Raw genomic sequence first — 16998 nt, forward strand, 5'->3', positions numbered from 1 at the left:
TTATACAACATGATGGTGATGATATGAGGTTATACAGCATGATGGTGATGGTGATGATATGAGGTTATACAGCATGATGGTGATGGTGATGATATGAGGTTATACAGCATGATGGTGATGATATGAGGTTATACAGCATGATGGTGATGATATGAGGTTATATAACATGATGGTGATGATATGAGGTTATATAACATGATGGTGATGATATGAGGTTATACAACATGATGGTGATGATATGAGGTTATATAACATGGTGGTGATGATATGAGGTTATACAACATGATGGTGATGATATGAGGTTATACAACATGATGGTGATGATATGAGGTTATATAACATGATGGTGATGATATGAGGTTATATAACATGATGGTGATGGTGATGATATGAGGTTATATAACATGGTGGTGATGATATGAGGTTATACAACATGATGGTGATGATATGAGGTTATATAACATGGTGGTGATGATATTAGGTTATATAACATGATGGTGATGGTGGGGATATGGGGTTATCGGCTGGCTGACACCCACCTGGGAAGCCCATCTCTCCCATGTTGCCTTTAAGTCCTTGGCTTCCTGGTGAGCCGGATACTCCAGGGATACCCATGTCTCCTTTGGGACCTAGAGATATTACGTAAAGAATAGTAAATAATCAATACATGACATTAGAGGTCTCGTTTGGGACCTGAGCACAAGGGAAAGAGGATGTTAGGAATGATTATTCAGTACAGGACATTTTGGAGAACATTCTGGTGCTCAATGACAACTTGAGACATATGTATTTTATAAGCCCATGTTGGTTGGGCGTATCTGAAGATGCAAGACACTAATAATGAAATAATTAATATGTGAACAGCACATTGAAGTCAACAGGAAACATTATCAAGAAAGATCTCTAGGTAGGATGACTACTATAGGATGACTGTACTATAGGATGACTGTACTATAGGATGACTGTACTATAGGATGACTGTACTATAGGATGACTGTACTATAGGATGACTGTACTATAGGATGACTGTACTATAGGATGACTGTACTATAGGATGACTGTATTATAGGATGACTGTACTATACCTTGAGGTCCAGGTAACCCAGGTCTTCCATCCTGTCCTGATATACCAGCGTCTCCAGGGAGACCGGAAATACCCTTCTGACCCGGCTGACCTCGCAAACCTACACAGCACAGAGACAGAATGGTTAGACAGACAGACAGGACACTGTTTCAGTAATAGCAGTAAATATATTAAACAAGAGTTGGGCATCCATCTTTGCTGAGTGTAAGTCTTTCATCTACACTGGGGAGAACTTCTACATTCATAACGCTTGCAGAGGTGCCTAGATTTGTTATGAGAGTGCCCAGCGGAGCACCATTGGGCACCCTTTTATTTACTCAAATCCTGCATTTTATAGTCATTATGATCATGACAGATAGATAGATTGAAAGACCGACCGACAAACAGACGTACCTGGTTCTCCTACATCTCCATTGGCTCCCTTGATTGAAGGGGGAGTGTTGCTGGGACCGGGGAGTCCTATGAGACCGGGGTCTCCTCTGTCTCCCTTCAGACCTGGACTGCCGGTCCCACCTGGTCGCCCTGGGAAACCATCGTCACCTGGAGGAAGGAGACACTCAGGGTCAGAGGGTCTATTACCCAAGACACGTACAGTACTAACACGTGTGTGTTTATGTGTGTGTGTGGGTTCCTTATAGCTAATGCAGCAGATGTTTAGGACTAGTTTGTTTGATTGTAAGACCTGGCATCTGTGTGATCTTGGTCAGATGTGGATCTATTGCGACTGCTGTCCTACGACTCCATGGTCTATATAGTAGCAGTCCCTTTAGGTGTGTGCTTGTGTGTGTGTGTGCTTGTGTGTGTGTGCGTGTGCTTGTGTGTGTGTGTGTGCATGTGTGTGTGTGTGCATGTGTGTGTGTGTGCATGTGTGTGTGTGTGCATGTGTGTGTGTGTGTGTGTGTAGCTGCCTTTAGGTCCAGGGAAGCCGGGCCCTCCGGGGTTGCCAGGGGATCCCAGAGATCCAGGAGTTCCCATTACACCCATGTCTCCTTTACCACCTGTTGAAAGACAGAGAGGTAGGTTGGGGACATTGGAAAAAATGAGCACCTTTTTGGAAGTCAGAGATGGAGCAACAGGCATAATATGTAGACACAGTCAAACACGTCAAACAGAAAATAAAAACAAAATAGAGAGAGAGGAGACAGGTTACACATCTTCTGACTGGCATCTTCCCATCAACACAGGTTACACATCTTCTGACTGGCATCTTCCCATCAACACAGGTTACACATCTTCTGACTGGCATCTTCCCATCAACACAGGTTACACATCTTCTGACTGGCATCTTCCCATCAACACAGGTTACACATCTTCTGACTGGCATCTTCCCATCAACACAGGTTACACATCTTCTGACTGGCATCTTCTCATCAACACAGGTTACACATCTTCTGACTGGCCTCCTCCCATCAACACAGGTTACACATTTTCTGACTGGCCTCCTCCCATCAACACAGGTTACACATCTTCTGACTGGCATCTTCCCATCAAGACAGGTTACACATCTTCTGACTGGCATCTTCCCATCAAGACAGGTTACACATCTTCTGACTGGCATCTTCCCATCAAGACAGGTTACACATCTTCTGACTGGCATCTTCCCATCAACACAGGTTACACATCTTCTGACTGGCATCTTCCCATCAACACAGGTTACACATCTTCTGACTGGCATCTTCCCATCAACACAGGTTACACATCTTCTGACTGGCATCTTCCCATCAACACAGGTTACACATCTTCTGACTGGCCTCCTCCCATCAACACGTTACACATCTTCTGACTGGCCTCCTGCCATCAACACAGGTTACTTTGGGTGTCACACCCTGGCCTTAGTTATCTTTGTTTTCATTATTATTTTAGTTAGGTCAGGGTGTGACATGGTGAAGTATGTGTTTTTGTATTGTCTAGGGTGTTGTATGGTTTAGGGGGTTAAGTAGAGTAGATGGTTTAGTGTTCAGTGTAGGTGTCTAGGAAAGTCTATGGTTGCCTGAATTGGTTCTCAATTAGAGACAGCTGGTTATTGTTGTCTCTGATTGGGAGCCATATTTAAGGCAGCCATAGGCTTTAGCTGGTTGTGGGTAATTGTCTATGTTGAACGTTTGTTGCTTGTCAGTGCACTTACGTTATTTAGCTTCACGGTCGTTTGTTGTTTTGTTAGTTTGTGTATAGTGTTCGTTTTGTGTTTTCTCTCTCTTCTCAATAAAAGAAGATGTATTTTCCACACGCTGCGCCTTGGTCTACTATCTATCAAGAAGACGATCGTGACAGAATTACCCACCAACCAAAGACCAAGCGGCGTGGGAGAGCTCAACAGCGAAACCAGGACTCGTGGACATGGGAGGAAATATTGGACGGAAAAGGACCCTGGGCTCAACCAGGAGAATATCGCCGCCCCAAAGCTGAGCTGGAGGCAGCGAAAGCAGAGAGGCGGCGATATGAGGAGGCAGCACGGAAACAAGGCTGGAAGCCCGTAAGTCAAACCCAAAAATTTCTTGGGGGGGGGGGCTCTCGGGTAGTTTAGTTGGGTCAGTCGGGAGACGTGAGCCAACTCCTCCTGTTTACCGTAAGGAGCCGGTGAGGGCGGATTTGGAGGAGAGTGACGCAGAGACAGTAAAGGAGTTAATGGAGAAATTGGAGGAGAGAGTTATGAGGGATGTATTGGTTTGGTGCATGAGGCACGGCATCCGTCCGAATGAACGTGTTGGTGATTTAATGTCACCGGGAACAGCTCTCCATACTCGTCCTGAGGTGCGTGCTAGCCGTCTGGTTAAGACAGTGCCTACAGCACGCACAAAGCCTCCTGTGCGTCTCCAGAGTCCTGTGCGTCCTGTTCCTGCTCCCCGCACTAGCCTTGAGGTGCGTGTCTCCAGTCCATTACCACCAGTGCCTACACCACGCACCAGGCTTCCAGTGCGTATCCAGAGCCCTGTTCCTCCTCCACGCACTAGCCCTATGGTGCGTGTCTCCAGCCCAGTGCCTCCAGTCCCGGCACCACGCACTAAGCCTCCTGTGCGTCTCCAGAGCCCTGTACGCATTGTTCATTCTCCCCGCACTCGCCCTGAGGTGCGTGCCCTCAGCCCGGTACCTCCAGTTCCGGTACCACGCACCAGGCCTATAGTGCGCATCGAGAGTCCAGTGTGCCCTGTTGTTGTTCCCCGCACTAGCCTGAAGGTGCGTGTCCTTAGCCCGGTACCTCCAGTTCCGGCACCACGCACCAGGCTTCCAGGGCGTCTCCAGAGCCCTGTACGCACTGTTCCTTCTCCCCGTACTCGCCCTGAGGTGTGTGCCCTCAGCCCGGTACCTCCAGTTCCGGTACCACGCACCAGGCCTATAGTACGCCTTGAGAACTCAGTGTGCCCTGTTCCTCTTCCCCGCACTAGCCTGAAGGTGCGTGTCCTTAGCCCGGTACCTCCAGTTCCGGCACCACGCACCAGGCCTACAGTGCGCCTCAGCCGGCCAGAGTCTGCCGTCTGCCCAACGGCGCCTGAACTGTCCGTCTGCCCAACGCCGTCTGAACTGTCCGTCTGCCAAGCGCCGCATGAACTGCCCGTCTGTATTGAGCCTTCAAAGCCGCCCGTCGGTACTGAGCCTTCAAAGCCGCCCGTCTGCCATGAGCCTTCAAAGCCGCCCGTCTGCCATGAGCCTGCAAAGCCGCCCGTCTGCCATGAGCCTACAGAGCCGTCCGCCAGACAGGAGCCGCTAGAGCCTTCCGCCAGACAGGAGCCGCTAGAGCCTTCCGCCAGACAGGATCAGCCAGAGCCTTCCGCCAGACAGGATCAGCCAGAGCCTTCCGCCAGACAGGATCAGCCAGAGCCTTCCGCCAGACAGGATCAGCCAGGATCCGTCAGCCAGCCATGAGCAGCCAGATCCGTCAGCCAGCCATGAGCAGCCAGATCCGTCAGCCAGCCATGAGCAGCCAGATCCGTCAGCCAGCCATGAGCAGCCAGATCCGTCAGCCAGCCATGAGCAGCCAGATCCGTCAGCCAGCCATGAGCCGTCCAGCCAGGATCCGCCAGAGCCGTCCAGCCAGGATCCGCCAGAGCCGTCCAGCCAGGATCCGCCAGAGCCGTCCAGCCAGGATCCGCCAGAGCCGTCCAGCCAGGATCCGCCAGAGCCGTCCAGCCAGGATCCGCCAGAGCCGTCCAGCCAGGATCCGCCAGCCAGCCAGGATCCGCCAGAGCCAGCCAGCCAGGATCCGCCATTTAGTCCGGTGCTGCCCCTTAGTCCGGTGCTGCCCCTTAGCCCGGTGCTGCCCCTTATCCTGGTGCTGCCCCTTATCCTGGTGCTGCCCCTTATCCTGGTGCTGCCCCTTATCCTGGTGCTGCCCCTTATCCTGGTGCTGCCCCTTAGTCCGGTGCTGCCCCTTAGTCCGGTGCTGCCCCTTAGTCCGGTGCTGCCCCTTAGTCCGGTGCTGCCACTTAGTCCGGTGCTGCCCCTTAATCCAGTGGGGTTAAGTTGGAGGGTGGTCATTTGGAGGAGGCTACGAAAGCGGGTAGTGACTATGGTGGGGTGGGGACCACGACCAGTGCCAGAGCCGCCACCGTGGACAGACGCCCACCCAGACCCTCCCCTAGACTTTATGCTGGTGCGCCCGGAGTTCGCACCTTAAGGGGGGGGTTATGTCACACCCTGGCCTTAGTTATCTTTGTTTTCATTATTATTTTAGTTAGGTCAGGGTGTGACATGGTGAAGTATGTGTTTTTGTATTGTCTAGGGTGTTGTATGGTTTAGGGGGTTAAGTAGAGTAGATGGTTTAGTGTTTAGTGTAGGTGTCTAGGAAAGTCTATGGTTGCCTGAATTGGTTCTCAATTAGAGACAGCTGGTTATTGTTGTCTCTGATTGGGAGCCATATTTAAGGCAGCCATAGGCTTTAGCTGGTTGTGGGTAATTGTCTATGTTGAACGTTTGTTGCTTGTCAGTGCACTTACGTTATTTAGCTTCACGGTCGTTTGTTGTTTTGTTAGTTTGTGTATAGTGTTCGTTTTGTGTTTTCTCTCTCTTCTCAATAAAAGAAGATGTATTTTCCACACGCTGCGCCTTGGTCTACTATCTATCAAGAAGACGATCGTGACATTGGGTCTTTACTGGAAGTCAGAGCATGCGTCCCAAATGACAGCCTATTCCCACTACTTTTGACCAGGGCTCTTATCAAAAGTAGTGCACTATAAAGGGAAATGGACTGAAACAGACATATAGGCTGTGTTTACACAGGCAGCCCAATTCTGATCTTATGCCACTAATGGTCTTTTGACCAATCAGATCCGATTTTTTGCCATTAATTGGTCAAAAGATCAGAATTGGGCTGTCTGTGTAAAACTCTGATTCTGATCTTTTGCCTAATTATTGGCAAAAGATCTGATCCAATTGGTCAAAAGACCAATAATTGAACAAAATATCAGATTTGGGCTCCTGGGTTAAATCTGCCATAGATCAGAAATGGTTGACATTATCTTACCAGGCAGGCCAGGTATTCCATCGCGGCCAGGACCACCGGGGTTACCCTGAGGTCCACCTCCCCCGGGGCTGCCGGGGAAACCGGGACTTCCTCTGTCTCCTGGCAACCCTGTAATGCCCGGGCCAGGAAGACCGGAGTCTCCCTTCTCTCCATTGTTGCCTGAGTATCCTGCAACGCCGAGGATCAAGGACAGTGTCAGGACAGATTCTCACTTTCTGATCAGCATCTGTCCCTCATATATGACATCACAGAAAGTCCATTTTGTCAAATGCAAAAAACAAAAAAATTCTGTCTTACGTAAATTTGAAGGACAATAAAGCTTTTTGAGTTTGACTTGTAGTGCTAGTGGAATCTAGTGACTATTCAACACATTGTAAAGGTCCCATATGTCAGTCCAGAATAAAATAACCTAATTGTATATCACTACCTCATAGCTGGAGTAATGTCACGCAGAACAGAAGTACAGTCCCTAAACCAATCAACCAATCACACAGAAATACAGTACCAATGAACCAATCAGCTGCCAAAAAGAGACTTCAGTTCAGATAGGCTGCGGTACAATACCTTTCTCGCCTTGAGGTCATGAGTTCAGAGAGCGGCAGGTAAGCAGGGCAAATGTCCAAAATGGAGCTGATGGAAGGATGGAGCGGATTGGAGAAAGAGATGTGTGGACGGGGGGGATGCTCTAGGTCTATCCAACATGACATACATGAGGAAAGAGCCTTCAGAACTGAGCCCTGGGTGGAGGTGACTGGTTAGTACGTTGTTTTGTGTACTAGCCAGGTAGAGGACAGTGTGAAGTTACTGGTGAGGTTTTGGCTTGAACCAGAAAGGTAAATTGTGTTTAAGAGTGAGGAGAACAAATACAGGAAAGGTAGACTTGTGGAATTTTGCGGGTGGGTGATAGCTGACAGCCAAACGCGTGGAATTCGCCAAAGAGACATCGACAACACGCAAAAGAAGAATAGAGAAAAAGATTGTTGTGAGGTGAGAAGACGAAGAAAGAGAGAACTCCCAAGATCAGGGTACGGTTACCGTCTGATGTTCCATCTCTGAGACAGGATCACCCATAGAGACACGCTATCGCCATGTTGACGTCATTCATCTCTGAGACAGGATCACCCATAGAGACATGCTATCGCCATGTTGACGTCATTCATCTCTGAGACAGGATCACCCATAGAGACATGCTATCGCCATGTTGACGTCATTCATCTCTGAGACAGGATCACCCATAGAGACATGCTATCGCCATGTTGACGTCATTCATCTCTGAGACAGGATCACCCATAGAGACATGCTATCGCCATGTTGACGTCATTCATCTCTGAGACAGGATCACCCATAGAGACATGCTATCGCCATGTTGACGTCATTCATCTCTGAGACAGGATCACCCATAGAGACATGCTATCGCCATGTTGACGTCATTCAGTGCTCAACAAATAAACCCTTTACAGGTGAACCACTTACAAACTGTTTGCAAACCCTTTGGTGCTCAAAAGCCTTGCAGTGGAGTGGTGTTACCTGCGTAATAACTAGTGTGACAACATAGCTTGAACCACATAGCCAGCCCACTGAGATACATCATTAACATTAATATAAGAGACCTTTGGGTGACCATGCACATAACACTGTGTGACTCAGGCAATCCATTCTGGATAACACATATTCAGTCATCTCAAACACAAGATAACCTGGTAAAAACAACAAGATAACTATGTATTTTAAAATGCAGCATAAATATACATACTGTATTACATGGGTTTTCCTTTTGCATACGTTTAATATGATAACAATTCTTAGCATTGCAGCTACAATATGGTGATACTAGAAGGTCTGCTGCAACCACATATAAATGCTACCAATCTCAATCAAATTCTATCACTTAATCTCCAATCAATATATCTATCAGAATTCATCTCTATCAATCTCAAATCTCAATCAATGCTAGCAATCTTAATCTCAATATCAGACTCAAACACTATCGATCTCTAATCAATCAGCTAGTCAACAGTCGGCTCTGTTCTGTTTGTTGTTATAAGGCTTACCTGGAGCACCCATAGGTCCTGGGGGTCCGACAGGGCCGGGGACACCCTGAGAGCTGATGGTGGGTGATCCTTGAGGGCCACGAGCTCCGGGTCTACCAGGGATACCAGAGTCACCTGGGAGACAGACAGACAGACAGGTACAGACCACACAATATAGCAATACCAACTAACTAGCTAGCTAATAAAATACTCTATTTCTGGACTAAGGATAATTTTTATTGACAATTCTCCATTGAGCATGCTTTAAGTCTAGAACTAAGCTTAATCTGTGTCTGTAAAAATCATCACAGAAAGAATTTGCCTAGATTATAGTATGATATTGTTGACGTATGAAGAGAGTATATAATAACATAGTCATCTTAAAAATGACTAATTCGAAACCACTGACACACACTTAATCAGTATACATTAGGTGACCGATGTGGGAATCAAACCCACAACGTCAGTGTTTCTAAGCGCCAAACTCCAGCCGACCACGCCATCAGAAGTTGGAACCGTACCTTTGGCACCAGGGCCGCCGTCAAAGCCGGCTCGTCCTGGCAAGCCGGGGTTGCCAGGGAAACCAGAGTCTCCTTTGGGTCCAGGGAATCCTTTATCTCCGGGCAAGCCTGGTGAGCCCTGGGGACCTGGCAGCCCGAAGCCTGGCTCTCCCTATCACACACACACACAAAGAAAAACTTCAATGAATATACAAACACAGACAAATGTTAACAGAGACAACTGTGTCTGTCAGATAACTAGGTTTACATTTGTTGTTACCCTTCACCCGATCCTATGTTATCTAGTTTGGATTCTCATAGCTGTACATGTAAATGACTGTAATTAAGTCCATATACAGTAGTGGGGATGTGGTAAGCAACTTAACTCCGGGTCCACCTGGCTGTCTGTCTCTAAAGTAGTAGTGTTAGTCTGTATCTATAGTAGTAGTGTTAGTCTGTATCTATAGTAGTAGTGTTAGTCTGTATCTATAGTAGTAGTGTTAGTCTGTATCTATAGTAGTAGTGTTAGTCTGTATCTATAGTAGTAGTGTTAGTCTGTATCTATAGTAGTAGTGTTAGTCTGTATCTATAGTAGTAGAGTTAGTCTGTATCTATAGTAGACTGTATCTATAGTAGTAGTGTTAGTCTGTATCTATAGTAGTAGTGTTAGTCTGTATCTATAGTAGTAGTGTTAGTCTGTATCTATAGTAGTAGTGTTAGTCTGTATCTATAGTAGTAGTGTTAGTCTGTATCTATAGTAGTAGTGTTAGTCTGTATCTATAGTAGTAGTGTTAGTCTGTATCTATAGTAGTAGTGTTAGTCTGTATCTATAGTAGTAGTGTTAGTCTGTATCTACAGTAGTAGAGTTAGTCTGTATCTATAGTAGTAGAGTTAGTCTGTATCTATAGTAGTAGTGTTAGTCTGTATCTATAGTAGTAGTGTTAGTCTGTATCTATAGTAGTAGTGTTAGTCTGTATCTATAGTAGTAGTGTTAGTCTGTATCTATAGTAGTAGTGTTAGTCTGTATCTATAGTAGTAGTGTTAGTCTGTATCTACAGTAGTAGTGTTAGTCTGTATCTATAGTAGTAGTGTTAGTCTGTATCTATAGTAGTAGTGTTAGTCTGTATCTACAGTAGTAGTGTTAGTCTGTATCTATAGTAGTAGAGTTAGTCTGTATCTATAGTAGACTGTATCTATAGTAGTAGAGTTAATATGTATCTATAGTAGTCTGTATCTATAGTAGTCTGTATCTATAGTAGTAGTGTTAGTCTGTATCTATAGTAGTAGTGTTAGTCTGTATCTATAGTAGTAGAGTTAGTCTGTATCTATAGTAGTAGTGTTAGTCTGTATCTATAGTAGTAGTGTTAGTCTGTATCTATAGTAGTAGTGTTAGTCTGTATCTATAGTAGTAGTGTTAGTCTGTATCTATAGTAGTAGTGTTAGTCTGTATCTATAGTAGTAGTGTTAGTCTGTATCTATAGTAGTAGAGTTAGTCTGTATCTATAGTAGTAGAGTTAGTCTGTATCTATAGTAGTAGTGTTAATATGTATCTATAGTAGTCTGTATCTATAGTAGTAGTGTTAGTCTGTATCTATAGTAGTAGTGTTAGTCTGTATCTATAGTAGTAGTGTTAGTCTGTATCTATAGTAGTAGTGTTAGTCTGTATCTATAGTAGTAGTGTTAGTCTGTATCTATAGTAGTAGTGTTAGTCTGTATCTACAGTAGTAGTGTTAGTCTGTATCTATAGTAGTAGAGTTAGTCTGTATCTATAGTAGACTGTATCTATAGTAGTAGAGTTAATATGTATCTATAGTAGTCTGTATCTATAGTAGTCTGTATCTATAGTAGTAGTGTTAGTCTGTATCTATAGTAGTAGTGTTAGTCTGTATCTATAGTAGTAGTGTTAGTCTGTATCTATAGTAGTAGTGTTAGTCTGTATCTATAGTAGTAGAGTTAGTCTGTATCTATAGTAGTAGAGTTAGTCTGTATCTATAGTAGTAGTGTTAATATGTATCTATAGTAGTCTGTATCTATAGTAGTAGTGTTAGTCTGTATCTATAGTAGTAGTGTTAGTCTGTATCTATAGTAGTAGTGTTAGTCTGTATCTATAGTAGTAGTGTTAGTCTGTATCTATAGTAGTAGTGTTAGTCTGTATCTATAGTAGTAGTGTTAGTCTGTATCTATAGTAGTAGTGTTAGTCTGTATCTATAGTAGTAGTGTTAGTCTGTATCTATAGTAGTAGTGTTAGTCTGTATCTATAGTAGTAGTGTTAGTCTGTATCTATAGTAGTAGTGTTAGTCTGTATCTATAGTAGTAGTGTTAGTCTGTATCTATAGTAGTAGTGTTAGTCTGTATCTATAGTAGTAGAGTCAGTCTGTATCTACAGTAGTGGGTTGTACCTTAGCTCCAGGTGCACCTGGCTGTCCGGGGAACCCGTCCACACCTGGTCTACCTGGACCTCCGGGACCACCTGGCAAACCAGTTGAGCCAGGGAATCCTGCAGGCATGGACAGGTGAGATGACAGGTCAGTGATAATGATAATAGTATACTAATCTATAAGGCACTACTGTAAAAAACTAAAATAACTCTGTGCTATGGTGCTAAGAGTGACCTTGTGGCTGTTCCATCCTGTGCGTCTGTCAGGGCCTTAAGCCTAGTCCTAGACCAAAAAGCATGTTCAATAGAGATTCTTCATTCAAAACGCTTCTTAGTCCAGGACTAGGCTTAATCTGTGTCTGGGAAACTGGACCTTGGAGTTCGTATTATAACCATAAAGGTGAGGCTGTACCTGTCCAGGTATTTAGTGTTTACCTTTAGCTCCGGTGGGTCCTGGCAGTCCGATGCCAGAGAGGCCGGGATCACCCTTGGGACCTGGTGACCCGGGGAAACCGGACTGTCCTGGCCCGCCGGGGTTACCTGTCGACACGTAAGTGAAGACTTAGTTTTGGCAAACATTTACAACACTACTACTAAACAGTTCACTAGTGTGTATACCTCATAGAATTACATCAAATATTCCCCCAAACAACACCAAACATCTGTCTGTTAACTCCATCATCATTCTGGATGAGAGCTAAACTACCAGTTCTATCCATCAAGGTAAGTATAGACCTGTGCAGGTACAGGTGTTATCTACCTGGGTTTCCAGGTAGACCGGGGTCTCCATCCTGTCCTCGGGGTCCTGGGAGGCCCTTCTCTGCTATCGTCTGACCCGGCTCCCCTTTACCTCCTACAGGTCAGAGGTCAAGGGTCAGAGATTAGGGTGTTGGGGTACAAGAGTTGTAGTCATAGAAGAACAGCAGTTGTTGACATCGATGCCGGGCAAGGTTAATGGTAACCAGTTGCAGTCGTCGATGCCAGGCAAAGATAATGGTAACCAGTTGTAGTCGTCGATGCCAGGCAAAGTTAATGGTAACCAGTTGCAGTCATCGATGCCAGGCAAAGATAATGGTAACCATTTGCAGTCGTCGATGCCAGGCAAAGCTAATGGTAACCAGTTGTAGTCGTTGATGCCAGGCACAGCTAATGGCAAAATTATGATAACGAAAATAACTAACACAACATCCCTGGACATATGTATCTCACTTTTATCAACATGTTAGATACTACATCCCTGGTCTTCAAGAATATCAACCAACGTATCTCACCTGGTGCTCCAGGTGTTCCCGTTCTCCCTGAGACACCTTGGACACCCTTCTCTCCGGGGGGCCCCTGGGGGCCGAAGCCTGGGGATCCGATGGCACCCCTGTCACCTGGGAGACCCTGCGAACCGGGCTCACCTGGAGGTCCTCGCTCACCCTTCACTAATAGAGATCCCTGCAGAGAGTGAGAGTGAGAGAGTGAGAGAGTGAGAGAGAGAGAGAGAAAGAGAGAGAGAGAGTGAGAGAGAGAGAGAGAGAGAGAAAGAGAGAGAGTGAGAGGTTAATATAGAATGCTATGTTGTGGGAGAGATGGATGGATGAATGGTTGGATGGAGGGTTTGAGGTTAAGGGAAAGGGGGATACCTAGTCAGTTGTACAACGGAATGTATTTAACTGAAATGTCTCTTCCACATTTAACCCAACCTCTGAATCAGAGAGGTGCGGGGGGCTGCCTTAATCTACATCCACGTCTTCGGCGTCCGGGAAACAGTGGGTTAACTGCCTTGCTCAGGGGCAGAACGAAAGATTTTTACCTTGTCAGCTCGGGGATTCGATCCAGCAACCTTTCGGTTACTGGCCCAATGCTCTAACCACTAGGTAGGGGTAGGGATGGAGGGAAAGAGAAAAGCTGAAGGGATAGATGGATGGATGAATGAATGAATGGATAGATGCATGGATGGTTGGATGGAGGGATAGAGGTAGGGATGGAGGGATAGAGAAAAGAGGAGGGGAAGGATGGATGGAAAGAGGGATAGAGTAAGGAGAAATGGAGGGAGTAAAGAACGGTTGGATGGGATGGATGGATGAAGGGAGGGAGGGATGAAGGGGAGAGAGAGGAAAACATTGCCACTCACAGATGCTCCTTTGGGTCCAGGAGCTCCAGGACCTCCATCGCGACCAGGTCTTCCGTCCAGACCAGGCAGGCCAGCGGGTCCTGGAAACCCTGTGTCTCCCTTGTCTCCGCCCACCCCATTCACAGCAGTAGCATCACCTGGGTCACCCTTCTCTCCTGGGAAACCAGGAGCACCCTGGGGACCGGGCAAACCCTGGGGGAGAGAGCAGGATAGAGGAGAGAGAGATGGAAGGATGGGGGGGGGGTCTGTTAGATACTCTATCAAGGCTATTATAGACACTTAGGGACAGTTTCCAGGACACGGATTAAGCCTCGACTAAAAAGCATTTTCAATGGAGATTCTCTAATTGGTGTCCGGGAAACAGGCCCTAAATTAGTCAGTCAGTCTCTAGGTTAGCCTACTATACCGTTATTCTAAGTGTAGACCCAGTTTCAAACCAGCTTCAAGCCAGTGTCAATATGAGCTAGGTGGGGCTAAATCCAATGTTCTTATGTTGAACAATAATACAATTCAAAACATTTGTCCCTAGAATTGTGTGGGTTTGAAAACAGGAAGTGGGGGTTTGAAAACAGGAAGTAGGAAATGAAAAGCAATAAGTACTTACAGAAGAACCTGAAGGCCCTGGACCGCCTGGGAATCCTCTGTCACCTTTAGCCCCTGGTCCTCCTGGTCCACCTGAGGGAGGAGGAGAGAGGGAGGAGACAGGGAGGAGAGGAGAGAAGGATGAGAGAGAGGTGTTATGTAGAGTATTGTGTTGCGGTGGCCTGCACATTGACAAATCAGCTGTCTGTTCTCCTCTCTACTTGGTCCTACCAGCTGAGGATATACAGAATCAGGTAGAGAGATAGGTGACCAGGTGAGAGGGGTGCAGTCTTACCTGGGAACCCAGGAGGTCCGGGAGGGCCTGGTGCTCCAGGGACACTGTTGCCTCTGGAGAAACAGTTAATGCAGGTGTCTCCCTTCTCACCTGAAACACAGACGGACAGACATGGATGTCAGACACAGTCCCAGTTTTGGCATCAACATCAATTATACATTAGTCAGGGATGGGGAGTAATAGATTACATGTAATCCGTTACATGTAAGGGATTACAAAAAACTGTAACTGTAATCCGTTACTTTACCAGCTAAAATATTGTAATCAGATTACAGATACTTTTAAAAAACTAGATGATTACTTCGAGGATTACTTTTAAATTCAGAAAGGATGTTTGATAAAATAAATCTTTGACACTTGTCTGTTTTCTCAATGACATTCAAATCAGCATTGAAAAAAGGATCAAGTTAAAGTTTGTTCCACCTGAGCAAGTCTGACCACAACTCAGAGACCACTATAATGACACACCAAATGGGTTTGATGGATCGTGGGAAATTAGCAGGAATAGGCTTTTGTAGGCCACAGTCCAAGCTATGTCTTCCAATGGTGCAACTGCTGTCTGCATTCAAAGATTATCCAACTTGAATAAACGCTTGGAGGTAAGGACAACAGCGATACGTAGGTTACACCACTGCTGTCCTCCTTATTTAGCTATTTGTACCTTACGGTTTGTGGTTGATGTGGATGGCTGTTCACAAATCTAAATGTGTATTTGAACCCAATAATGGTTGAATTCAAGAAGTTTAAGCTGCCTATCAATCATTGTTTTTGAAACCAGTGGACAGCCAGTGAAACATACGCTCTTGCAACAGCTGCATAGTGCGGATCCAAGCCTATTGAATAAAATGGGGCTTTTTTCACACAATCTAATTCATGCTGATAATGGACACATGCTCAAACTCGCTCACTTTTGATAGACTTAAAAGGGCCATTTTTGGAGTTATAAATTATATATATTAATGTAAAGATATGATAATATTATTATATGTAGTAGAAAACGATAGTTTAGAAGAAGCCTACATAACCAACCCATAAAGTAAAATGTAACATCTATATATGGCCAGCTATGTAAACTTTAACATTGATTTATCCTGCAATAGATGTCGTTCAATTGGTGACAGATTTTTGTCTTCTTCTAATGACTCTTAAGGGGAAAGTAATCTAAAAGTAACTGAATGTAATCAGATTACATTACTGAGTTTGGGTGATCCAAAAGTTAGGTTACTGATTACAATTTTGGACAGGCAACTAATAACTGTAACGGATTACATTTAGAAAGTAACCTCGCCAACCCTGACATTAGTTAATTACTGTCCATGTTTACTATGACAATACTCTGGAGGTAAACAACAGAGAACACCACAATTATATCAATAGAATATCGGCCATTTAGCTAAGGGAGAATGACTGGCCCCTCTCATTGAAGTTTGGGGTACTCCGGTCGGCCTTCAACTTGAGATACTCAATGAGAGGGGCCAGTCGTTCTCCCCTGGTCGCATCCTGCAACATCACTTCCTGGACCAGCTCAAACTGCGCACGTTATGTCTTGAGAATCGCCTCATGACACACCATTTTAGCAAACTGAAAGCGACTTGCTGATCTTCAAATGCGCCATTGAGAATGAATGGTGTAGAAAGTGGATAGAAAGTTGTTGTGTGTAAAACCATTCTATTTATGCCCAATAACACAGCCAGCCCACCTTAAAACACCAGCTTATGGGGGAGGGTTTCATAATGCAGTGTACTATCTATACTGTAGTTATATACAGTATTTAGCTGCTATTTATAAACTTTTAAAATAATAATTGCACATCAAATAGCCTAACAATGAGGAAAAAAGTAGTCGCCTTGAGGATAATTCAGCCGCTATTTATTGTTGAACTCGGGTATGAACCACATTTTTTGTTAAAGATAATCATCTGTTTGTATCTGGCAATTTATTGGCTGTTCAGTTTCCAGACGACCTGTCCCCAGAGCATCCTATACAGTTAATATCTTTCCGTAACGTGTTGAGGCAGGCATTTAAGGAGAATGAGAGGCTCAATGAAAGATGTTACAGAACTGCTGTATTTGAAACACCACTCCCTTCGACCCAGTTTACCTGATGTTGCTACGGCAATCAAGCTGCTTTAAATCATCCCTGTAACTGTCTCTTCTGCAGAGAGATTGTTTTCTAAACTAAAACTCATAAAGGAAAACCTAAGAAGCATTAAGCCAGTGCACATAGGACCACAAACAAAAAAACATTATGTTTCTCTCTATCTCCCTCTCTCTTTCTTGCTCTCTCTCTCTCCGACCCACCTTCTTTCTCTCTCTTTCTCTCTCTCTCGCTCTCTCTCTGACCCACCTCTCTCTGTCTGACTCTTTCTCGGTCTCGCTCGCTCTCCGACCCACCTTTCTGTCCGGTCTCTCCTTGGAATCCTATATTCCCCTGTTGTCCTGGTAACCCGGTGGCCCCTCCTATACAGTTAATACCCCCATTGGAGACCCCTGGGGGCCCAGGAGGTCCTGGAGGTCCCTGCAGACCAGGGGCGCCACCTCTTCCTGGGTTCCC

At 45.4% G+C, this 16998-nt stretch overlaps 1 protein-coding gene across 1 annotated transcript in view; it reads right to left on the reverse strand.

Moving 5' to 3' along the window:
- The window catches only part of LOC120030510 (collagen alpha-5(IV) chain-like), a 103713-nt gene that overhangs the window by 27665 nt on the left and 59050 nt on the right, over positions 1-16998 (reverse strand). The window contains exons 22-36 of the mRNA XM_038975918.1: positions 16839-16998; positions 14446-14535; positions 14173-14243; positions 13569-13760; positions 12721-12889; positions 12210-12302; positions 11885-11989; positions 11472-11569; positions 9094-9244; positions 8594-8707; positions 6543-6710; positions 1993-2082; positions 1478-1624; positions 1086-1184; positions 540-629 (exon numbers count right to left, since the gene is read on the reverse strand). The exon at positions 16839-16998 is cut by the window's right edge and continues 128 nt beyond it. Coding sequence (XP_038831846.1) covers positions 540-629; positions 1086-1184; positions 1478-1624; positions 1993-2082; positions 6543-6710; positions 8594-8707; positions 9094-9244; positions 11472-11569; positions 11885-11989; positions 12210-12302; positions 12721-12889; positions 13569-13760; positions 14173-14243; positions 14446-14535; positions 16839-16998 — 1837 coding nt within the window. The remainder of the gene's footprint in view (positions 1-539; positions 630-1085; positions 1185-1477; positions 1625-1992; positions 2083-6542; positions 6711-8593; positions 8708-9093; positions 9245-11471; positions 11570-11884; positions 11990-12209; positions 12303-12720; positions 12890-13568; positions 13761-14172; positions 14244-14445; positions 14536-16838) is intronic.

The sequence above is a fragment of the Salvelinus namaycush genome, chromosome 36, assembly GCF_016432855.1.
Source record: "Salvelinus namaycush isolate Seneca chromosome 36, SaNama_1.0, whole genome shotgun sequence".
In the NCBI taxonomy this organism is placed as follows: Eukaryota; Metazoa; Chordata; class Actinopteri; order Salmoniformes; family Salmonidae; genus Salvelinus; species Salvelinus namaycush.